Genomic DNA, 25645 nt, shown 5'->3' with positions numbered 1-25645 from the left:
GTTACGTTCAAATCGGTGCGCGGTGCTACTCTCCAGTGCCCGGTTCTCCAACAAGTGATCCAGTACAACCAGCGTGGATGGCCCTCAAAAATCGATGACATCGCTAACCCCGAAGTTCGCCCTTTCTTCGCTCATCGAGACGCTCTATCGGTCGGTAGTGAAGGGGTGCGTCATGATGTCCAACCGTTTGGTGATTCCGGACAGTTTTCGGCAGCGGATTCTCAAGCAACTCCACCGAGGACATCCGGGAATGGAGCGAATGAAAGCTATCGAACGTATTGCTGATTTTGTGAAGAGATGTGAAAGCTGTGTCACACATTCGAAGACACCGTCTAAGGTTCCGCTACAGTCGTGGCAGGAACTAATAATAATAATAATAATAATATTGTAGGGTGCTGTCAATACGATACACCGCCCGGCTGTTGTAATGTTTCCAAAAGCGCATTTGCACAAGATTCCACGCGGCGTTTCCAATTCAAAAGGAACAACCGCACCCTAGGAAACGCCGCAATGTTATCTCCTCATAAAAATCGAGTATAGGGGCAGCAAAAAGCGCGGTGCGTCGTTTCCTTTGGGGAGCGCCGCGTGTACTTTTGGGCAAATGCGTTAATATTAGTTCCTGGTCGAAGCTTCATAAGGCACCATGTATTAAGGCCATTTTAATGGGTAGTGGCGCTTTTTCAAGAAAATGGGTGATTTTTTTACGGTGGGAATAATATCAACAATAACATAGTACCCATTAATGGGTCAAGTCATCTAACCGTGTAGTGCCAGAAAAGTCATTTTACTCAAATTTGGGTTATTGGCCCCAACTACGGTTTTGAGTGCAAACAAACCACTTTTGGGTAGTTTTGGTTTTCAGTGTGAATCGATTAATTCAAGCATAATTTTTCATAACGACGTATGTAACAAATATGAGGATTCGAGAAATCCTTTGCAGAAAGTTGGCAAAACTTTTTCTAAAACTGTTTTAAAACTGAATCTTTTTTCAATACTTTTTTCCGCTGGCATGCATCATTACAAGACACGTAATGAGCGTGCTTCACAGTAAAGCTCAGTTCATTCAAATTCATTGTGAAAAACGATAAAAGTATACATACACCGGTATGCTACACGTACGTCGGTGTACATTGGTCGGTTTTCCATAGTGCACGATTGACGCAACTGCAGTTTTGTTTTGTTTTGATTGTTTTGTTACATAGGTCGCTCTTAGTTCCCATATGTTAAAGCGACGTATGTAACAGTGAGACTTCAAAAATAGAAATTTTTACATACGTCGATTCGCAAAAAGATTGAATTAAAGAATTTTAAGATCTGAAATCAGTAAAATCGATGCGTATTATATAAAGCCGCGTGTTATTGTCACGTTGTATTAAAAACCCCGTTTTGTTTACTTTTGTTACATACGTCGTTATGAAAAATTATGCTTGAATTGTTGAATCGATTTAAAATTAATCGACTATCACAACGATTTATCGAAGCAATCGATTAATTTGGGACATCTCTAGCTTAATCTGGCATCTGGCACCAAACGTCATTGTTTACGCTGCGCTGGCTGCGATTTGTTTTTTTTTGTATTTCGTGTAAATTTCTTCAGTTTTACCACGGTTATGCTGTGAGCTTTACGATTACGATATCCTGGTTGCTGTTTTGTTAGTTCAAGAAAATAATTTTTATGAAGTTTCGGAAGGTTCAGAGCTAACATGTCGCGAAAATCATTATCGCTGTCTACAATATCAAAAAGTGGTTCTAAGAAACAAGCTAGTTTAATGGCATTCATGGCTAAAACAGATAGAACTAATTCTAGGTAGGTAAACGATCGCTGCAAGGATTGCTGAGTTCAACTTTGTAAATTCCGGTATGAAGCATTGTAATAAATCGATATGCAATTGTTGATTTGGTAAGTGGTCGGATTTTGCTAAATCGCACCAAGTGCCATTGAAAAATCACCCAATTTTATGTTTATCAGTTCTAATTCATTATAAATCCTATTGGTAGGATATCCATTATCCATCGTCCTCGTAGCTATGGATATCCTACAGAAAACGCATAAATTATAGTACCTAAATATATTTCCGTTTTATTTTTATGGACAAAGTAACGCAAGTCAGACCGAAAGGCGTTTGGTGTGGTTCGCTGATATCCGAATAAATGAATACTGCATTGAAGCTTTTCTTTTTTCATCTTTTCTGCGTAGTGATGAAGATCCAGACGATGAGGCTAAATTGCGGTCTCCCAGCATTTTCAAACCAAAGTTTTCGAAGGTATTTTTTTATCCTGTCTTTTTTTATAACTATAAGATATTTTATAATCAACAAATCTAAACCTTTTGTATTACAGATCTCAGCCAAACAATCCACTATAGAGATAGTTTCTAGTGATTCCGATACATCTCCAGAACCGAAAAGCAAAGTATTATGGAAAACAGACGATGAACAGTGCAGTTCCTCTAAAGCGATGGATGAATATGACCTGATGGTGTCGGGATATTGTCCAGATTCAGGAGCAATTTCGATGGGATTGCAGTTGGATTTGGAAAGTGACAGTCGGTATCTGCAAGCTACAAAAAAGTTACAGGAAAATTTGGCAAAAATCAGCCCTGCCAAAAATGCTTCAATACCTACAGAAGGTTCTAAAGTTGGAAAGTTTCAGTACAAAGTTCCCAAGGCTTCATCCATGCTAGCAGCTTTGGACGTGCCGTTGAAGAAACCGATCAACTTTAATGTCACACCCGTCAAAAACGAAAACGATCAGTGCAAGCCTTCCAGTTCTACTCCAATTGCTTCCAGTAGCTGCTTCGATTTCAAGCAGAAGCAGTCCACTGTTTTTTCCAACAAAAACCCATCTAAAGTAAAGGAAAAGGGATCGAATAATACCAACGGTTCGACCAAGGCCACATTTGCTGTAAGTACATACATGATTTCTCGAGAAGGTTTTGATTAGCACTTCACTACCTTGACTGCACTGGACAATCAAAACGGGAAGAAAGGAGATTAATTATCAAGGTGCCTTCGTTTGGAAGTTTCTCCTTTAGGTATTCTTTTAGAAATTCCTTTGGGTCTTCTTTTAGGAATTCCATCCGGTATTTCTCCAGGAAGTAAGAAAAAAATTGCCATAGAAATTCCACCGGATATTTAATTATATAATTTATATAATCCTCCTAAAATTCCTCCAAGAATTTTTTTGAAAATTAATTTCAAAATTACTTTGACAATCGCTTCGGAAATTCACTTATAACTTCCTTCAAAAATTACTTCTGAAACAATTTTTAAAGGAATTTCCAGAGAAATAATTTTAAAAAAAAAACTCCAGAGAAATTCCTTATGGAAATTAACAATGGAATTCCCAAAGGAATTTCGAACGTAGCTTTAAAAGGAAATGCTAAAAGAATTTCAGAAGGAATTCTTGGGCATATTTAAAAGAATTTATTGTGAAAGGAGTTCTTTCTGAAATTCCTTTAGGAATTTATTCGGAAATTTCATTGGATTTTTTTAGAAAATTCCTAAAAATTAGTCAAAGAATTTCGAAAGAAATTTCTGGAGGAAATTTAGAAAAAAAAAAAATACTGGAAAAGTTTCCGAATGAATATAATTTTTGAAGAAAAGGAATTTCTAAAGGAATTGAAGTAGGAATTTCCGGAAGAATTCCAGAAACATTCTCTGAAGGAATTTCTGAAAGAATTTTTAAAGGAATTCCAGAAGAAAGAGAAATTTTCAAAAGAATTACTTGAGGTTTTTTCGAAGGAATTTTTAAAGAAAATCACAACGAATACTTGAATGAATTTTCGAAAAAAATTCTGGAGGAGTTTTAGAATGAATTCCTAGAGGATTTTTTGCAAGAATTTCGGACAGAATGCCTGAATCAATTTTCGATAGAATTCCTGATATATTCCCTAAAATATTCCTTGATTTTTTTTACGAAAAAATGTCTGAAAGAAATTTTCAAGGAATTCGAAATAACAAAAGATGGTTCTAGAGGGACATTTTACAACAATTCTAGAGACCAATAGGGTAAAACGTCCTATCGTTGTGGTATGCCCTAATGTTGCGGTAGTGTTAAAGTAGTCCATTCTGGATATAATACCATTGAGAACAATTGTGGGTACGCTAAAACTCTTCGAATTAACGACTAGAACAGCTTTTGTTTGACAAAATTTCATTCAAAATGATGAAAAATCCACATTTTTCGTTAAAAATTTGAATCCCTTGAGCCTATTATTGCGGTAGTGCTAAGGTCCTATTGTTGCGGTATCGCTCTCCATAAGAATTACATGCAATAAATACCGCAACAATAGGACTGACCTTCAAAAAAATATCGCAACGATAGGCAACTGCGTCCTATTATTGCGGTAGTTTGTTTTTATTGTGATAAATACAAAACAACATAAGTTCAGCACAATTCACGTAATATTTACGAAACTATAGTTAACGAGCATCCTATTCAACTACTACAATATGAAATTCGACCAACAGGTAATTTTTGAAGAATTTTTGTAATTAATTTCATTTTGAAACGGTGCTTAACCCCTCCATAATAGGCCGTTTTACCCTATATTACTTAACAATTTCCAGACGGTAAGAATAGAATAGAATTAAAATTTCGTAATGTTTGAAACTGCCAAGAGCCAAGAAGCCAAGAAAGAATTTAAGTAGGGGTGATCGGGGCAATATGGGCCACCTAAGGAAATCGTTCCGAAAAGCGCCGAAAAACTAAAAAAACATTGTTTAAATGTAGTTGACTTATACTAGAGAATGTTACCTTTCATATTACGTCGATGAATGACGAAAAATGCGTTTGGAAATTGTTGGAATGCACTTTTAAAAATGTATTGATTTCAATGTGTGTTCCCGACTATACGGGGCAATATGAGCCACCATTTGGGGCAGTATGGGCCACCCATCCAAAACCTTTATTTAGGCGAAAAAAGTATCGTAATATGGAAGAATATGATATTCCTACAATAATTGTGAGTATTCCATACCAAATAAAATTAAAAAACCGCACAACAGCAGACTGAACCGATTTGTCACTCTTCACCGTTTGAACAGCCACATTTCAATTGGTCAATGGCCATTTTTTCTGTTTCAATCTCAGTAATGCGCTGTTGTACTTTTTCCGTAATGAATCTTACATATATGATAATATTCTTGTATTTGACTATTGAAATTTGAACTTGTTCGCATTTTAAGGCCTGATATCTTGCTCTGTGCAGGTATGCCCATATTGCCCCATAGAGACCGGTTTTGGGAAAAAAAAGTTTTATGATAAATTCAGATTTGTATCAATACAAACATGTGTGCACAATATTCAATTTTAATATATCTTTTGATTGTGGTGTATTTTTGATCTGTATTTTAATCAGTTTTGTGTCAAACCCTTATTTATAAACTTCAAATCTTATAATAATTTTGCCTATACAAAATTTACATATTCAAGTGTATTTTCATGTTTGAATTGAATTTTAATGCGGTTTTCACGTTGATGCATATGTGGAGCATCCTCTTAAAGATCATATAACTTTTACATGATAAAACTAGTCAATAAGATCAAAATGAGGGTGGCTCATATTGCCCCGTATGTTCATATTGCCCCTACTACTCCTATTCAATGTTATCAAATCTTCATAGTTTCAAAATTCTTGCGGCAGTAGTTTTTAGTGAAATAACAACATGTTTAATGGTTATTCGCTTAAATAGCTGAAATTTGAAGCGATTAGTTACGCTTTGCTTATATGGGGCACACACTTGTGGTATTCGGCGACAAGAAAAAAATTTCAAGGCTATCTTTAATGAAGACAATAATTGGTATGGCACTCATTTCAAGATTTTTGTACCATGGTACGAATACCACAAGTGTGTCCCCAAAAGATATTTTAGTTACTAGATAAAGATTGTCGCTGTCGTCGCTGTCCGGAACATCTTTTGCTGGTGAGGATAGGGGAGCTAAATGTCAAAGAAGGAAAATCCCAGCCCCCTGAAACGGCTGTCATCTGCATACAATGCGATTGAAGCCGAAAACATGGTGCTAAACTTGGTGCTAGCTGTCAAATTGCGGATTCAAGCACGGAACACAGTGACGCATGCGGCAATATCGCTCGAGGACAGATTTAATTCGAATAAAAAATATAAAATGTTTTCTTTATTTTTTAGACTATCGTTGAAAGAAAAAGCGCACCATCTAAAATATGTTTTAAAACTTTATTGCAATTATCTCTCAGGACTGCCCAACCTTTTCATGCCACGGGCCAATTTTCAGAATTAACATCTGATGGAGGGAAAAAAAATCAAATATTAAGTTTTTTCTCCTTTTTCCAAAATGGAAAAAAAATCTTCAAAAAAAAATTAAACACTTTTGAATTGCGTTCTAAAATTAGTTTTTTTACGTAACAGGTCTTTTGATTGAAACAAAATTTAACATGATTGAACATATTGTTGCTTACTCTCGAATAATCAACGCATATTGTATATCGGTGACTAAAATTCGTAAACAGAATTCAAATTTTTTCACTGCTTTTTTCTTGAAATAAGCTGAAATAAGATATGAGAATTTAGATTAGAGCCCGTCGTTGTATTGGAGGTCGATAATCTCCGTTTGAAACATTTCGGATACATTTAGTAATTCACATAATAAAACGGAGTTGAGAGAATGAATAAATCGTGATATCTTTTACAGTATTTATTAATAAATTATAAGAAAGAAGCTTCTCGGGTCGCAAATATAAACCTGTGGGCCTGTTATGATGTATTTTCTACCACGTTGCGCGGGCCACAAAAAATGGATCCGAGGGCCGCATCCGGCCCGCGGGCCGTACGTTGGGCAGCCAGTATAACTGATTCGTTCATTACAGATACACCTAGCGCAAAAATTATCCGCATAGTCTTTGCTACAATAACAAATATTTGTCAAGTCTGCCTGTCTGTTTGATTCGAAATTGAAAATATTTGTCATTGTGACGAAGAGTGGGCTACGGGCTTATTAACATCTGGGTGGTGCGAATAGAATCGATTTGGTTGTCAAACTGAAGCCAAAATTTTCTATTGCGCCGGAGCCAAACATTGAAGATTGTGGTTATGTTCGTTTCAAAATATCCCTCTACTCGCTTGAGCGCAGAAAAGCGGCTCTATTCGCAGCAGCCAGATTAACATTAGAAAGCCTTTAATTCCTAATGCATCTTTCTGTTTAAAAACCAATGTTCGTAAATGGAAAAAAAATAAAGCTGCAAGCCAATTGACCTTCCTGTAAATTTTTTTGCAGGCCTTTGAAAAATGGGACGTTTAAGTTTATGAGATGTATTAGTATGGAAAACTAATTACCTTTCTAAAAAATCGCCAAAAATGGCAAAAAAATCTTTTTTGCAATTCCTGATCATAATACCTGGTTTACAGTTGACATTTGAGTGATGAAACGGCCTACTTTTCCATACAAATGAAATGGATGCTTTAATGAACATTATGCAACTCAAATGGGTTGCATAAAATCCATTAAAGCACTCATTTGAGTGCTAAAATGAAAAATCAGCCTTAGTACAGTAGTAGTTAGTACAGTAGTTGACCATATTTAGCTCAATTAGCTTGGGTGAGTGTTCAAATAGTGTATTCTCCGTGTCATACAATAAATGAGATAATTTAATGGCCATGACATCAAATTTTCCAAAGGCGGGTTTATCTATCGATTTATGGTCTGCCGAGCATACAATGAGACATAATAACATGGAATATAATTAATTGCATATTATTCGGCAACTCGGCCGTACGAAAACCATTTTTTTGTTAAATATCTTGGCTGTGCATATGCACAGCATATGTTTCGAAATGGACAAATTGATATGAAATTTGCGAAAAAGAATCCACGTGTCTTGGAGGGACTCGAACCCTCAACCTCCTACTCTCTAGATAGGCGTGATAACCCCTACACAACAAGACCACTTAAAGGTCACGTTTGCGGAAAAGCCATCAGAATCCGAGTACCAACCTCCACCGCGGTTAGCTCTCTTTTTGCAAATTGAATATCTTTCGGATGCTTGATTTGCCCAATCTCCACATTTGCTTTACTGTTGTATATCCACAGCCAAGCGAGTGCACATTGTTTATTAAACGAGAGGATCGCACTCCATGCCCCCCAGCAACGGACTGGGCGGGACGGTATAGAATGCGAATTCAATCGCACTCTGCTGTGCCAAAGGCTTGCTTGGCTAAAGCATTTGATGAGTTTGATTGCCTTTACGTAAACGGTCGCGTGTACTCAGACGACTAATGACGGTGAAAGACCGACACTTGATTACAATTAATTGCATATTATTCGGCAACTCGGCCGTACGAAAACCATTTTTTGTTAAATATCTTGGCTGTGCATATGCACAGCATATGTTTCGAAATGGACAAATTGATATGAAATTTGCGAAAAAGAATCCACGTGTCTTGGAGGGACTCGAACCCTCAACCTCCTACTCTCTAGATAGGCGTGATAACCCCTACACAACAAGACCACTTAAAGGTCACGTTTGCGGAAAAGCCATCAGAATCCAGTACCAACCTCCACCGCGGTTAGCTCTCTTTTTACCAAATTGAATATCTTTCGGATGCTTGATTTGCCCAATCTCCACATTTGCTTTACTGTTGTATATCCACAGCCAAGCGAGTGCACATTGTTTATTAAACGAGAGGATCGCACTCCATGCCCCCAGCAACGGACTGGGCAGGACGGTATAGAATGCGAATTCAATCGCACTCTGCTGTGCCAAAGGCTTGCTTGGCTAAAGCATTTGATGAGTTTGATTGCCTTTACGTAAACGGTCGCGTGTACTCAGACGACTAATGACGGTGAAAGACCGACACTTGATTACAATTAATTGCATATTATTCGGCAACTCGGCCGTACGAAAACCTTTTTTTTGTTAAATATCTTGGCTGTGCATATGCACAGCACATGTTTCGAAATGGACAAATTGATATGAAATTTGCGAAAAAGAATCCACGTGTCTTTGAGGATCTCGAACCCTCAACCTAATACTCTCTAGATAGGCGGGATAACCCCTAGACAACAAGACCACTTAAAGGTCACGTTTGCGGAAAAGCCATCAGAATCCGAGTACCAACCTCCACCGCGGTTAGCTCTTTTTTTTTCAAATTGAATATCTTTCGTATGCTTGATTTGTCCATGTGCTTTACTGTTGTATATCCACAGCCAAGCGAGTGCACATTGTTTATTAAACGAGAGGATCGCACTCCATGCCCCCCCAGCAACGGACTGGGCGGGACGGTATAGAATGCGAATTCAATCGCACTCTGCTGTGCCAAAGGCTTGCTTGGCTAAAGCATTTGATGAGTTTGATTGCCTTTACGTAAACGGTCGCGTGTACTCAGACGACTAATGACGGTGAAAGACCGACACTTGATTACAATTAATTGCATATTATTCGGCAACTCGGCCGTACGAAATCCCTCCAAGACACGTGGATTCTTTTTCGCAAATTTCATATCAATTTGTCCATTTCGAAACATATGCTGTGCATATGCACAGCCAAGATATTTAACAAAAAAATGGTTTTCGTACGGCCGAGTTGCCGAATAATATGCAATTAATTGTAATCAAGTGTCGGTCTTTCACCGTCATTAGTCGTCTGAGTACACGCGACCGTTTACGTAAAGGCAATCAAACTCATCAAATGCTTTAGCCAAGCAAGCCTTTGGCACAGCAGAGTGCGATTGAATTCGCATTCTATACCGTCCCGCCCAGTCCGTTGCTGGGGGCATGGAGTGCGATCCTCTCGTTTAATAAACAATGTGCACTCGCTTGGCTGTGGATATACAACAGTAAAGCAAATGTGGAGATTGGGCAAAGCAAGCATCCGAAAGATATTCAATTTGCAAAAAAGAGAGCTAACCGCGGTGGAGGTTGGTACTCGGATTCTGATGGCTTTTCCGCAAACGTGACCTTTAAGTGGTCTTGTTGTGTAGGGGTTATCACGCCTATCTAGAGAGTAGGAGGTTGAGGGTTCGAGTCCCTCCAAGACACGTGGATTCTTTTTCGCAAATTTCATATCAATTTGTCCATTTCGAAACATATGCTGTGCATATGCACAGCCAAGATATTTAACAAAAAAAAATGGTTTTCGTACGGCCGAGTTGCCGAATAATATGCAATTAATTGTAATCAAGTGTCGGTCTTTCACCGTCATTAGTCGTCTGAGTATACGCGACCGTTTACGTAAAGGCAATCAAACTCATCAAATGCTTTAGCCAAGCAAGCCTTTGGCACAGCAGAGTGCGATTGAATTCGCATTCTATACCGTCCCGCCCAGTCCGTTGCTGGGGGGCATGGAGTGCGATCCTCTCGTTTAATAAACAATGTGCACTCGCTTGGCTGTGGATATACAACAGTAAAGGGGTCGTACATTAATTACGTAAGCACTTATGGGGGGAGGGGGGGTCTGCCATTGTCTTACGCTCCATATAAATAAAAATTTATTTGTATGGGAAAAATCTTACATGGGGGGGAGAGGGGGTTAAAAAACCCCAAAAAAATGCTTACGTAATTAGTGTACGGCCCCAAAGCAAATGTGGAGATTGGGCAAATCAAGCATCCGAAAGATATTCAATTTGCAAAAAAGAGAGCTAACCGCGGTGGAGGTTGGTACTCGGATTCTGATGGCTTTTCCGCAAACGTGACCTTTAAGTGGTCTTGTTGTGTAGGGGTTATCACGCCTATCTAGAGAGTAGGAGGTTGAGGGTTCGAGTCCCTCCAAGACACGTGGATTCTTTTTCGCAAATTTCATATCAATTTGTCCATTTCGAAACATATGCTGTGCATATGCACAGCCAAGATATTTAACATGGAATATGTTTGTTTCCTGCAGCAGCATGATCTTTTGGCAAGATTGATCATGTGAAGTAAATAAAATTGTCCCATTTTGGTACAGATTTATCGTATCAAAGCCCATTTTTCGTCATTGCAAAAAATAGCGTGTGCAACTCGTTGCAAAACTCGATTTTTTCAGCACTCGTAGTATTTATCCAACTCGGCAAGCCTCGTTGGATAAACGTACAACTCGTGCTGAAAAAATCATCTTTTTGCAACTAGTTGCACAAACTACTATTGTGATATTTGGTAGCGACATGTTTTATTTGAGTGCAAATTATTAACGAAACTTCCTGTTCACGGGATAGCGACGACAGAATTTTCCAGTGTTTCTGTTATTCGGTTAATTTACTCAATGCTACAAAACATCTCAGCAGTTTTTCGGGTTTTCTAGAACAAACTTTCACATTTCTTTTAGTCTGACAATCTGGAAACGATTCTTAAGATTAACTCATAATCGACAAAAATACAAATGTTATACATTTGCAATACGGGCAATATAGTTAGATTTCTCTTCTGCTAAAAATAACTTATCTTCGGTGCATGGTAATTGGCAGCTTGAAAGTTAATTATTTTAACCTCCTGATCTTACGCTATGGACTTACAATTATGCTTAAAAAACTATTATTCTGTCAACACACAGATGGTACAGTTTAAAGCAAAATTTTATCCATAATGCTATATGATATCCACTTCCAGTTGAATCAGATCAAATGCAAAGAAAATTAGATTCCTTAACAATTCCAACAGTTTTCCAAAAATCAACTGTCGATGACTGGAAGATTATCAATCGGCTCAAGCTAAACCACAACACTTTTTTGATTTTTGTTTTAGATTTTGAAAATACTTAGAGGCGTCAAAAAATATGGGTTCTTTGAGAAAGTTGACCTTAAATAAGCCTAAAAATCGATTGAGCGAATAAAAAAAATTGACGGGAAAAGTCAATTCATGATGATGGTGGTCGTTACGATGTCAAACGACACAAGCCGTACTTGAACAAGAGTTAAATTTTGGCAGCCATTACCGCACTTGAAATGCTGAACAAAAGACGAAAACATAACAATATAACTTAAGTTATTGAAATTTGAATTTTTACAATCGAAAATCATTTTGCGATAGTTGAATACCCGCGCGAAATGCAATCGGTACAATATGAACGGAGCTTTAAACTTCATAAACAGCACTAGCGCCACGCCAACAAACGGTGGCTTCAAGAACTAGTGCTTGTTTCATGGGGTTGGAAAATCCATACGATTTGACAGCTTGGTACCCAACATGTTCCGGACAGCAGAACAAAGGGAACCGAAGCGACAATCTTTATCTAGTGACTAAAGTATCTTTTGTGTCCCCCATATTAGGTGCCATTAGTTGTCTCTTTCACATTCAAATGGCAGTTTCCCGCGGCCGTACTTTGGTGATCTGATCACTGATTTAGAATCATGAAGTTTCTTAGTAATTTGCTATTTCAATGGCAACTACTTCGATAGTCATCGGCACCATATATTGTCGGGCCGCCACCAAACCGGACCGCGCAATTGACGCGAGTCGCGACAATTTGATTTATGTCATTAGTAGTGCGCATCATGCACGCATGGATGTACTATCATGCGCACTAATCTAAATGAGTTGCGACATCTGATAACTGCAGATATTTTAATTTTAATGAAAACAAATTTCCGATTTTCTACCATACACGGAATATAACTTAAAACCTTGAAAACTGCTTCTAAATGTTAGAGTAGGATGGGGCAAGATGGATCACCTAAGGCGAACCCTCAATGCCTCAAAATAGAAACATTTTAATTTAGCTTTTCAATGTGGATCTATAAAAATAGCTCATAATATGTGAGCCAGGGGTATGAAATAACAAAAATTCTACTTTTTATTTGATTTTGAGTCATTAAAGTAGAAGCACAGACAAACAGACATAACAATTGAACATTTACTCATCATATACATCGTCGTTGAAACACTAACGACATCTGTCGATTTCAGTTGGTTGGGCAAATCACGAACCAGATGGCGGTAGTGAGCAAATGTCAAACTCGAGCAAATCCGATGCGCGCGCCACGAGTGATCGATTGGCCAACTAATGATTATTTGAATCGACCAGTAAATCAGTGAACGATGGAAATTTGACGAGTGTTATGTCTGTTTGTCTGTGGTAGAAGTCTATTTTTCTGTCAATCAAATGCCGGAGCAAGATGGGTCAAACAGCAGGGCAAGATGGGTCACCTTTAAATTCTGCAATTAATATTGTTTTGATTCACAATGGGGAAGGTTCCTTCATCAGTGCTGCCACCTGGAAAAGTTTAGAGAAATAGTTGAACCATGGAAATTTGACATGGCATGATATAGAAAATGAGAATTAAAATGTCTCTAGAACGTTAAAGAAATTTTTTCTTCAAACAATTTTTAGTTTGTGGGGTTAGAAATTCAACAATCTTAAGCAAAAACTACTTCCGTAAACCGTAAACTAATCCCGTAAACCAAGATTTTTTTTAGAAACGTCCCTAATTTTTGTTTTAAAACAAAAATATACTTCATTTTCTATACCACACCGTGTGAAATTTCAATGAGTCCACTTTTTCTCTCGATGACAGCTGGTGGTCTTCTCCTCCCCTATACTCAGATAGATAAGTTAAATGCCCATGATTGTATTGAATAAACAAGAAAGGCAAAAAGGATTTTAATACTTTGGACTAGGGCTTCTAATTTTCCCGGGAATAAACTTCGAAATAAAATCGAAAATTCCCAATTTAAATTTGAGTGCTTTAATTGCCAGTAGTTTATTCAAGATTATTATCATAAACAAATTTTTGAGCTCAGATTATTTCGCCTTAGAACTGTTTGAAATTCGATTTAACTGCAGCGTGTACAATGTTGAAACAATGTCAACACATTACAAAAGTAAGAAACTAGCCAATTTATTTTTCATGTAACTGTATCTTTCCTTTATTCTTATTAGGTTGAATAAAAAAAATAGTATGCCGCATACTTTATCTACATGTTGTAGCATAAAATATAAATATTCATATCATTCGTTAGATTCATTTAGAAGTCTGAGAAGACACAAAAAAAACGCAAAATCGATTTTAGCCACTTCCAAAATTTGATGGATTTAGCTGAAAATTTCTTAAAAAGGATATCTCAATGAGAAAGCGATTATGAGCTGACCCGTTGAATTGCAAATATTTTTTGAAAACGTGAATACGTCTAATGAAAATGAAATCTTAAAAAAACCCAGATTAATCCACCTAGCGTTGGTGGTGCCTTTCTCGCATTTAGTTAAGACACCAACCTTATATGGGTTTATATGGTCTGATGTACCATTTTCTGCATAACTTTTAAACGCAATGACCGTTATAAAATTCAATAGTGATCAACAAGGCTTTGTCCCCTGTCGAATGAAACTTGTTGCGAGGAAATCGGTTAAGGATTACTATACGAAAAGTTGTCTAATGTTTTTTATAGCTTTTGTGCACACACATACACACACACATACACACATACATACGCACGGACAGACAGACATGTGCTCAGCTCGTCGAGCTGAGTCGATTGGTATATAATACTATGGGTCTCAGAGGCTTCTATAAAAAGTTCGTTTTCTCTCGTTCGAACTCACTTTCAGTGGATATGGCATAGAATAAACATAGAATTGGTGAGGTTTCTGAGCAAGTTTGCTGTCTATGCCCAAAAGCTTTTTTTTTTTTGTTAGCTGGTTTTCGGCAAATTATTTGCTGATTTTCAGCAATTTTGACAGAAATCTCTGTAAAACACTTTTGCTGGGGCTCGGCTGTGCGAATCTTGGCAAAAGTAGTACTCAAATATCTGTGATATTTGAAACATGTCGCTCTGTACAAGCATCTGCGTGCTCAAAGACAATATTGCTTTATTCCGGCTCTTCCTAAACGGTTTAGGATTGCATCGCACAATTCTGTAGCAACTCTACCTATGCATGGCTTTTATAATTATGTGGATATTGGGATTTGAAAAGGATTTTGGTATATTTTTTGGAAGAGGACATTTCCTCTATCAATTAAAAAATGAAGTCGCGCAGCACAAATTAGTCCCTGTCCATGGATGATGGGATCGACGGTGGTTCGTCAAGTATCTCGGTATAACATGAATTAATGGAGTTAAACTAAATTCACTCTCAATAAATGTTGTTCTTTGTATTGCGTTCGCATTATTTAATATTTTTTAGATCCATAACAATATTCCAATTACATGCATATTTTTATATTGTAAAACATACATACAATTGTTGACTAATTAACAATTCTTAACTACCTAAACAAAATCGTTTTAAACTTGACGCTCCACGCCCCTAATATGCGCATTGAACACTGGCACATCCTTTATCGTCAGCAGACTATGCGTAAGATTGGAGGAGCCGGCAGGGCCCAGTACGAGTCTTTACAAACCTTATACACAAATAAGAAAGACTTCGGAAGCTAACGATCATCCGCTGTAGCTCTTAGGAGTAGTAATAGTTGTCTTAATAGTTAATATATTTTTCGTAGTAATAGCAGTAGCTGTAGTAGTATTACCAGTAACTTGTAGCAAAAAACTAAGTAGATTTGCTGCCTCTATTAGCGTAATGATCTTCGATTTTCTTTTAGTAGAGTGTATTATCGTTGAGATTTTTAAATTCATTCTACAAACACTTTAAAATTAATAAAAATTTTAAACTCTAGGTAACTTGAAACAACATTGTTTATATTTATATTATCATTGAACTATTTGAACTATTTTTTATATTATGATACGTTCTCCAACAACAGATTATATTGAAAAAATACTGACTATTTAACTCATATAACTTTAGCATCGAACGTTACTTAGAACTCAGATATTAGGATGACTTAACGAATTACACAATTATTCAAAAGCTTTTTCCTATGTGTGAAATATGAAGACAACTCTTGAGCGAATATATCTTATTACCATAACAAAATTTGCAGAATTTCGCTGATTTGATCACAATCTGAAAAAAATCATTACATTTGTATTCAAGATTGGTTACTTGGAGGTGACAATATTACCACCCGTTGTCAACACAGACTACTTTTAGGTATCTAATGTCATATCCAAGAAACCCTATTTTCTACTTCACGTTAAACTAATTCACTTTCGTTGTAACTATTTATTGATCCGGATTGACAATTGACAGAAAGACTGTAAAATTACTACAAAATACAAATTATAAACAATAACAGAAATTTTGACAATATGGTACTACGCGATACTCAATACAAACAGTGTTCACCGCATGAAGATAAACTAATTGTGCTAAATATTGGTACTAGTAACGGTAACACTTATGTTAAGGTCTAGACTTGTGTTTCGCCATTTGAATAATGTTGGTATAATTAATAACATAACATCTAATTATATCCCTATTTCAAGAAGTGTTACTTGGAGGTGGCAACGGTATCACCCGTTGTCAACATAGACTGCCTTTAAGTACTGATTGTCGGCTCCAAGAAACTATAAACTAAACTTTACATTTAAATTCTGCTCAAATTTTACATTTCGCCAGATAACTTTCGTTGTGTGTTTAAAACGTTTTAAATTAGAACTTCCATTATTTGCTTGACAGACTGACGGGAAAACGACGATGGAAAAGGGTAAAAGGGAAATCTATACTACAACAGAAATTTTGAGATTTTGCTAGCTTTCACAATACTAAAACAAATAGTGTTCAAGTGGTCAACATAGACTAGTTCTTCTAAGTATTGGTCCTAGTAGAAGCAAAACTTCTGTTCGGGTCCAGTCTTGACAATTTAAGCTACCAGGTAGCTCCAGCTGGATACCCAAAAAAAAAAAAGAGAACGAAGAGCAAAAATTAGTAAAAATATAATTAATTGAAACCTAGATTTGGTTAATAAGACTCAAAACCTATAAAAACACTTCCCGGGAAATTCGGGAAACTAATGTTCATATACCGGAAATCGTGAATCCCGGAAAATTTCATTTCCCGGGAAATCCTTTCCGAGAATGGAAGCCCTACTTTGGATTAAGAAATGGTACTACATTTAAAAATGTCTGCAATTTCTTTATGAAAACAAGCCGTCCGTGTATTGCTTTCTTAAAGACAAAAAATCTTGAGCAACATATGATTAAGGCCGAAAAGCCAACAAAGCTGGACCGATAAAAATGAGCTTCAAGTTTTCTAAGATTAATTTAATTAATTGATTAAAGTAGAAACTCATTTCATTGACAAAAATATGTCAATTCTATACGTAAATGGTTATATTATAACAGCAAAATGAGATTAATTGAAAAACCATTCGAAATCCACAAAATTTCGGCTAAAACAAAAATCGCGCCGTTTACTCGCATTACTGGTAACACGTCTGGTTTTTAAGCCGTTTGCTCAAAGCTAGTAATATCATCGGGTTCGTTTAGATATGTTAGCCAGAGCAGTTCAATAAAAAGTGAACGGCTTAAAAACCAAAGCAATACTCCGCATGGTAGTTAAAGGCGCCAAACAAAGGTCTTAAAAACCACTAATTGTGCAAATGGTTCATGAGACGTTTACTCAAAATAGCAATAAATGTGTTTCTTAAGAGAGCTTGAGTTTGAGCTCGAGCTTGATTGACTGCTCGTAGTTGCTACTCCATTATGACCAGATCAGCTGTTCTTGCACAGGGAACCAACAGATGTTTGCTTGGGACTAGCACACATCTTCAATGTACAAGTACTGGTGATCTTATTTGTTAGGTCATACTGGCCCCTGTCACGTCAGAATGCAAGTCAATGTAGGGAAGGGGGAGGAAATGATTATGCAATCACTCGCCCACTGCAAGTCGAATATACCTCTGCACTTGCCACGAGTTTATGCGGAATTTGTTGGAATTTTTGGGTTAGGTTCGAGAGGCAGAGGTCCGTCTTGGTTAACGAGCTGCTAATGTGATAGATAGGAGAAGGCAACTGATGGAATTTCTAATTGGAACGAGCTTTTCAGTTCATTTCCAATTCTAGCAGATTACTGTTGGAATACTCAAGTTTAAAGTATAGGAATAGTAATGGAAACGGCATGGAAGTCCATTTCCAGTTCTAGCGATTGCTAGAACATAAGAAATATAGAGAAAGATACAAAGTATGTAGGAGAATGGAACGGACCTGGGATTGAACCCACGACCTCCTGCGTATGACGCAGAAGCAGTAGAAATATACATTTTTAATTAACAAATTAACATCATTATGCTCAGAAGTAACCTTAAAATTATTAGATCAGCAATGGAAAATATGTTTTGATTACGAACTATGTTCTTCAGTATTTGCTGACCCATCTTGCCCCATTTGCAAGTTCATGTTAGTTTCATGTTCATGTCTAGTTTTCGATCAAATTTATTTATTTCAACGCAATTAGTACAACATCGCCTACATGACTTATGATACTTTCACTATATTACTAAAAATGTTTAAAACTTAGATTGCTCGACGAGATTACACGTTTTATAGTAGGTGTGTTTCGCATCAGAAAAGATGCTGGAAAATATTTAACCTTGCCATACTCTACCAAAATGAAATTTTATCATCAAATCGAGTGACAATAAAGTAGAATCATATTATTCCTCCTACAAAGTCATAATCTCTACATTAAAATGTATACGATGCTCAAAAACAGCCCTGACCCATCTTGAACCGTGGCCCATCTTGCCCCGCCCAGCCCTGTATGTGTATTTAACGTATTTTTATAATACTGGAAATTTATTTGAAAACCCTGGAAAAACCAGGGAATTCTTATTTTGACGTTGAGTCGCCACCCTGGATGCGACACAGGGAATTACACATTACAGGGTCACATTCTACACTAAAAAAAAATCGCATATTTAATGGAAAATTCCCATTAGAAAAGCTATACAATTTCATCACAAAAGCTAGTAACAATTGCCTTAGAAAAATCAAATAAAATCAATGTGACAAAGAAATTTCATTATAAAATCACATAGATCTTACTGGATCTATATGATTTTCAATTAGCAGCTTTTGGATTTTTGTATAGAAATCAGTTATATGAAATTCAGATAGAAACTATATTATTAATTCTTTCAGTATACATCCTAAGTTTGGAGGATTTTCTTGTAATTAGTTTTCCTTCTCCAGTTTTTTCTTCATTTGTTTTGTGCTGGTGCTAAGTGTACAAAGTGAGACTTATGTAATGCTACTGTGCTACTGCTGTTGTAGCTGTAGGGTCTCAGTAAAAGTAAATGAGTAAGAAAAATATGTAAAAGTAACATTAATAATACAAACGAATAAATAATAAATAATAATCTCCCAGAAAATCATGCACGATACGACTCATCCGTTTGAACCTAAGACGTGTATTACAACGTTTTCATTTTATTATTTACTTCATAGGGTAACATATCGGTCAGCACAACACCCATTGCAACAACACGTTCCGTGAAAGAAAATATTACTTCTGATTATCGGTTGAGTTCAAAAGAGGAAAATCTAAAAATCAAGTTCGATCCCGATTTGGACGAATACATGGTAGATGTTTTGAACAGCTCAAGTTTTAAAATCAATGGTTATTCGCAGTCAAGCCTGAAAAACAACTGTAACTCACTGCAAGAAATTCAAAAGTCGCTTCTGGAAAAATATTACAGTATTCTAAGTCAACTTCCTATTGAATTCTTCAGCTCGATAGACGGCTTTCGTCTCGACACATACAGTAAGCTCAAATCATTGATTGAAAACGTAAAAGGTAAAATAAAAGTAAATGAGAAGGCGTTGGAAAGTGTTGGAACTAATTTCACGACTGGCTCGCGAAAAAGCAGACTGGACACGCCCGTTAACAACAGTAGATTGGAAGTAAATCGAAAAATTAGTGATAGTTCAAACAGCTCATTGTATGACACAAACTTCAAAGAACCTGAAAACGATGTGGATACTGATAGTGATATTTTGTCTACACAATCGTCATCGAAGTCGAGCGCTTTTATATTCAAGAAACCTATTTTTGGTACAAGCACTGTTTCCTCTGTTATCACATCAACAGCGGCAGAGACGGGAGAAAATGAAGATGATGAAGATGATATTGAATCTATACTAAATAATATTCGAGAAGCGGAACTTATTGACAAAGGACAGGCTCATCAGACAAATTTGAGCGCAATAGACCTGGTGACCCCGGAAAGTTCGTTCCGTCGGCCGGAGCCACGTGTTACTTTCAATGCCCAGGAAACATCGTTGCGCAATACTCAATTTATTGAAAACATTGAAACGCAGTTAGATGACGATGGTTGGCAGGTTTACGATCCCTCACAATTCGAGGACGATAAAGAGGCCATCTGCATAGCAGACGTATCTGAAGTCTTTCCCAGCACATCTTTCAATCAACGAAACATCTCCAAGAATGATTCTACTGTTTGCCAATTATTAGACAGAAGTTCAAGTCAGGCTTCTAATAATGTCCTTGAATCACAGAAATCGCTTGGAAATTTCCATTCTGGAGTACGGAACGACGGAGTAACTGGAGAGTTTGATGGAATGAACTATGCACACTCAAATGAGATGAGAATAGCGTTCAGAGAAACCTTTGGCCTTCGGTCGTATCGTCCTAATCAGCTGCAGGTGATCAATGCCACACTTTTGGGCTTCGATTGCTTTGTGCTAATGCCTACAGGCGGTGGAAAATCTCTGTGCTATCAACTTCCGGCCCTTCTTATAGATGGCGTAACGATAGTGGTTAGCCCGCTTAAGTCACTGATGCTGGATCAAGTCAACAAGCTTAGCGCATTGGGCATCCCAGCTGCTCATTTATCCGGATCGGTAACCGGCGCAGAAGAGCAGAAAATATACAACGACTTGCAGAGTCCGAGTCCAGAACTGAAACTACTTTATGTTACTCCGGAAAAAATATCAGCTTCGGCGCGATTTCAAAATGCGCTATCTGGCTTATCTCGAATGAATAAGTTGGCTAAATTCGTCATAGATGAAGCTCATTGTGTATCCGCTTGGGGACATGATTTTCGGCCGGATTATAAAAAGCTTTCGGTGCTCCGAGAACAATTTCCTACGGTAAGTTTGTTTTTTTTCTTGAAAAATATATTATATGTTGTTTACAATGGATCAATTGTCGCGAAATTGCTGGTTGATGTTCTCATCGCTTAATTTTCAACTAAAGAAGACAAAACAATATTTTGCCAGACTGTCCGGACGTTTCGGTCGATTTACTGGCCTTCGACCATCTTCTGTGCACAAATATAATAAGTTTAAAGCGGCTGAAAGATTTGTCCGCAGAAGAAGTGGTCGAAGGCCAGTGAATCGACTGAAACGTGCGGACAGTCTGGCAAAACATGTTTTTGTTTTTTTTTTCGCTGAAAATTAAACGATGAGAAAGTCAACCGCCTAATATATGCACTCGAATAATTCGAATTTCCACAAAAACATTTCAGATCCCTTTCATGGCATTGACGGCCACAGCTAATACACGTGTCAGAAGTGACGTAGTAAAACAGCTTAAAATGAAAAGTAATACGAAGTGGTTCCTCTGCAGCTTTAATCGGCCAAATTTGAAGTACATCATTCGACCAAAGAAAGGCGTGGCAACTAAAACAGAAATCATCGATCTGATCAAAAGCAAGTTCCCTCGTGCGTCAGGTATTGTTTACTGCCTGACGAAGAAAGAATGTGACCAGCTCGCGGATGAAATGAAAAGTGCTGGCATCTCGGCACAAAGCTATCATGCGGGAATGCCAGACGTACGGAGGGAATCAACGCAAAAGAATTGGATCACAGATAAAACTAAAGTTGTTTGCGCGACTATAGCTTTTGGCATGGGAATAGACAAACCGGATGTGCGTTACGTCATTCACCATTCCATGCCAAAGAGTATTGAGGGATACTATCAGGAAGCAGGCAGAGCTGGTCGAGATGGTGAACTGGCAACTTGTATATTGTATTACAGCTATTCAGATATGCATCGGTACAGGAAAATGATAGATTGTAATGGTTTTAGAAAAATAGCTATAAATACCAGTATTAACCAATCTATTTTTTTTTTCAGATGAGAACATTCCTTTCGATGCTAAACAAGTACATGTGAACAATTTATATCGCATGGTTAACTATTGCGAAAATTACGTAGACTGTCGGCGAAAGCAACAACTGGAATACTTCGCCGAACATTTTACACGAGAGCAATGCATGCAGAATCGTTTCAGCGCGTGTGACAACTGTTTGTCTCAAAGCGATTACACAACTGTTGATGCTACGGATGACTCTTTAGCAATAGCAAAGAGCGTGCGAGATTTATGCTCAGGAAGCAATCGCTTTACGCTCCTGCATCTAGTAGAAGTGTTTAAAGGAAGCGAACAACAGAAAATACTCGAAAATAATCATCATAAAACACAGTACCATGGACGTTTAAGGTCGTGGGAGAAAAACGACATTCAAAGGCTGATACACAAGCTGGTCATCGAAGATTATTTGAAAGAAGATATAATATTCAGCAAAGGTATTCCCCAAGCATACATTAAAATCGGGTCAAAAATTGAGAAACTTATGAATCGTGAAGTACGCATTGCTTTCTCGCTGACGGCTAAAACCTCTGGCAAGAAAATCCAACCCGTCGATGTTGCCAATGAACCGAAACTTGACAATCAAAGCAAATCGCTATTTAAGGATTTGCAGGAACGATGTTATAATGATTTGCTGGACAAATGTAGAACACTCGCCGCCGATAGAAATGTTACGCTTGCTTCGGTTATGAATATGCAGGCTCTCAAAGCCATGGCAGAGCAACTACCGGAGACGCAGGCAGAAATGCTAGGCTTGCCACATGTCACGAAGGCTAACTTTGAGAAATATGGACAAGAGTTGCTCGAGATCACCCAAAATTATGCTGCTGAAAAAATAATCCTAATGCTTGACGCTGGTGGTGATGAAGATGGAGACAGCAGTGATGGAAGCGGGGAAGGCAACGATAAAACAGACTGGGGTCGACTGGCACGAGAGGCGTCAGCGAGCAGTTCTAGCGCCGGCGGAGTGAAACGTAAACGAAGTTGGCGCTCGGGCAAAACAGGAACCAAGCGGTATAAAAAAGGTGGCAGGAAGTCGAGCGCTCGTTCAAAAACTACTAGCCCTCGTAAAGTAGGAGCAAAGAAAAGTACTGTGAAGAGAGGAAAACAGAGTGTTCGACCTGGGGCCTCAGGGTTCGGACTACTACCGCTCCTGGGTAATCGATAGCTGTAAATGTAATGTTTTGTATTTTTTTTACTATAAATGATCAAAAAACAGTAAACGGTTTATTTTTTATTGCCGATATAAACCATCATTATTCTTTGTGTTTACGGTTTACACATTTTTATCCAAAAATGTATGACATTTTATGTCCATAATATGACATTGTAACACGTTACTTGAAATACGCGGAGCTTATTAGTTCGGTAGTCTTTTGCAGACAGGGGTTAATGGAGACCCGTACAATAGGTAGAATAATATAAAAGAACAGTTAACTGAAAAACTAATCCATATTATCGTATCGTATGATTTACTGAAACAGAAAACAAAGAACGTGAAAAAATTTGGCAGCTGTACTACGGCAATAACGCACGAAAGTTCTATGAGAAGTTGAACCGTTCACGAAAGGGCCACGTGCCACAGCTTGACATGTGTAGGGGTATAAACGGGAATCTTCCTACAAACGAGCGTGATGTGATCGAAAGGTAACCGGCAGCACTACGAAGAACACCTGAATGACGATGACGGAATGGTAAAGAACCTAGGAGCACGCGCGCAGGACATACGTTTTACAGCTCCAGATCTTCTCGAAATTCGGGAAGAGATTGGACGGCTGAAAACAACAAAGCTAAAAGCTTTCCTTTTATTGATATTTATTACATCGTGGCTAAATGGTTTAAGCAAAATGAAATATGTAACACAAATTAAAGCGAGGTACAAATTTTGAATTTCGGAGAAAAAAATGAACGATTTTGATATAGGTACTAAAACATCTATTGACAAAAAAAACATTGTTTGAACTAGGTATTATCCTATTTTTGGAAAGGATAATAATCATACCCAGTATTGTATTGGAATCCTTTCTTTTTGTTTTTATTTGCGGTAGCAATCATTTGCTGAACATCCTTCCTATAAGCTGGAGGAAGCATTTCTTCATGAAATGTGCAGCTTACCTCTTCCTGAAGGGTAGCATCCGCTTTATAGATTCGCTTCCGGATTATGTCTACGTCACGACCATATTCCTCCTCCAGATCCTCCACCTTGGCAGGTGGGGTATCGAATTTAACCACAAAATATGACCCCGTCCGGTGCACTAGGCCGTGGACGCTGGTTTTGAACGGCAATGGCCGTGTCCCCAAATTGTCCAACTTGCGAATAATGCCACCCTTGTCGAAGATGGCATCAGCTGTGCGTTTCAGCACCGAAATCATTTCCGGCTGAAATAAAGGCAAAGTGGTAACCTTTTATCGGATCCTAAAACTAAAACAGAATCTACTTACTCTTGGCATTTGTCGAAGTATCAGAGCTAACTCGTATGTCGGCATTTTGTATTTAAAAATATAACTGTTATGCAAAAACTGGATAAAATAAACTTTTTGATAAACTGTGAAAGATGCTTATGAAATGATTTGCGTCTCCGGCGGCGTGCGGGTTATACTATTTAAATACCAGGTGGGTGTCATCCATATTTCGCACAATGGGCTTGTTTTTTTCAGCCAACATTACGCGACTGGTCCCCACTGACATTTCTGGATCCCAATAGGCCTTTTCATGTGACACTGCCGAGACTGCACTTGTTTACAACCGCTGAACAGGCCTGCAAGTCCGAAGCTGTCACTTTCATAGAAGAACTGTCAATTGACGATAAAATCAGCTGTTTTTAAACGTCTCGTGAAAAGGGGAAATCAATCAGCCACCTGTCAGTTGATTTCAATTGACTTGCCAAAAGTTGAACATGTTCAACTTTCTTTTCGTTCAAGTGAATTGAATTAAGGTGTTTACCTGGGTGTTTACACGTTCAGTTCGCGTTCGATTCAAGCGACTTGCTGATTTTACCGTCAATTGACAGTTCTTCTATGAACGTGACAGCTTCGGACTTGCGGGCCTGTTCAGCGGTTGTAAACAAGTGCAGTCCTAGCAGTGTCACATGGTAGGCCCTGGGGTCCAGAAATGTCAGTGGGGACCAGTCGCGGAATGTTGGCTGAAAACAAGCCTATTGTATTGTACTTCCAGTTGAAAACCGAAGTGAGCTCTCGCGACAATCGAGTTTTCTCCCGTTTCCTTTTGTCGCAACTACGTCGCGACTAGTGCGCATCATGGCGCACGGCGGTGGCATAGATGCGCACTAGTCGCGATGCAGTTGCGACATCAGGAAATAGGGAAAAACTCAATCGTCGCGAGAGCTCACTTCGGTTTTCAACTGGAAGCACAATATATACCACGTATTTCGTATACGATTTTTTTTAATATGGGTGACACCCACCTGAAATAATGCGGCATGCGGCCACACTGTTACACTCTAACTTTCATCTACTCAGTGACTGAGTAAAATTGTATTGCCGTCTCTTTTCTTCAAGCGGAAATTTTACTCAATTGGCGTCAAAAGCAGGACACTATTCATAGTTTTGAGTATAGTTCCGCTTTTGACGGAAATTGAGTAAAATTTCCGTGGAGAGAACGAGGGGACAAAACAGTTTTACGTTTTACTCAGTCGCTGAGTAGGTAAAAGTTAGCGTGTATACCAAATTTCTTTACTCGGTAAATTCGGTAAAAACACAGCTGATCAAATAAGTTAACCATCGCC

At 37.9% G+C, this 25645-nt stretch overlaps 2 protein-coding genes across 3 annotated transcripts; one reads left to right on the top strand and one right to left on the bottom strand.

The window, feature by feature from the left end:
* The first annotated feature begins 1533 nt into the window (after positions 1 to 1533).
* Positions 1534 to 23149, top strand: LOC134225310 (recQ-like DNA helicase Blm). 2 transcript variants are annotated; one of them, XM_062705265.1, is made up of 6 exons: positions 1534 to 1807; positions 2198 to 2264; positions 2341 to 2904; positions 19234 to 20898; positions 21276 to 21825; positions 21887 to 23149. In XM_062705265.1, the coding sequence occupies exons 1-6, from the start codon at positions 1704 to 1706 to the stop codon at positions 23065 to 23067; spliced, it is 4131 nt and encodes a 1376-aa protein (XP_062561249.1). In that variant the 5' UTR covers positions 1534 to 1703; the 3' UTR covers positions 23068 to 23149. The 2 variants fall into 2 exon arrangements, with proteins under 2 accessions (XP_062561249.1, XP_062561250.1); XM_062705266.1 differs by having other exon boundaries at positions 1549 to 1900.
* Positions 23150 to 23811: 662 nt separating this feature from the next.
* LOC134225311 (small ribosomal subunit protein bS6m) lies at positions 23812 to 24580 on the bottom strand. Its single transcript, XM_062705268.1, has 2 exons — positions 24342 to 24580; positions 23812 to 24278 (listed from the first exon to the last, which is right to left on the bottom strand). Exons 1-2 carry the CDS (start codon positions 24384 to 24386, stop codon positions 23874 to 23876), a joined length of 450 nt encoding a protein of 149 aa, XP_062561252.1. The 5' UTR covers positions 24387 to 24580; the 3' UTR covers positions 23812 to 23873.
* Positions 24581 to 25645: the final 1065 nt, after the last annotated feature.

Source organism: Armigeres subalbatus, chromosome 3 (assembly GCF_024139115.2).
Source record: "Armigeres subalbatus isolate Guangzhou_Male chromosome 3, GZ_Asu_2, whole genome shotgun sequence".
Classification (NCBI taxonomy): Eukaryota; Metazoa; Arthropoda; class Insecta; order Diptera; family Culicidae; genus Armigeres; species Armigeres subalbatus.
The sequence above is the reverse complement of the archived record's forward strand: the minus strand, read 5'-3'. Positions and strand labels throughout refer to the sequence as shown.

Bases quoted from the DNA above. Each gene is read 5' to 3' on its own strand.
- LOC134225310 (XM_062705265.1), top strand. From the start codon at position 1,704: ATGTCGCGAAAATCATTATCGCTGTCTACAATATCAAAAAGTGGTTCT. The intron at 1,808-2,197 runs GTAGGTAAACGA...TTTTCTGCGTAG, and splicing joins ACAGATAGAACTAATTCTAG to TGATGAAGATCCAGACGATG. The intron at 20,899-21,275 runs GTAAGTTTGTTT...AAAACATTTCAG, and splicing joins TCCGAGAACAATTTCCTACG to ATCCCTTTCATGGCATTGAC.
- LOC134225311 (XM_062705268.1), bottom strand. From the start codon at position 24,386: ATGCCGACATACGAGTTAGCTCTGATACTTCGACAAATGCCAAGA. The intron at 24,279-24,341 runs GTAAGTAGATTC...CCTTTATTTCAG, and splicing joins TACTTCGACAAATGCCAAGA to CCGGAAATGATTTCGGTGCT.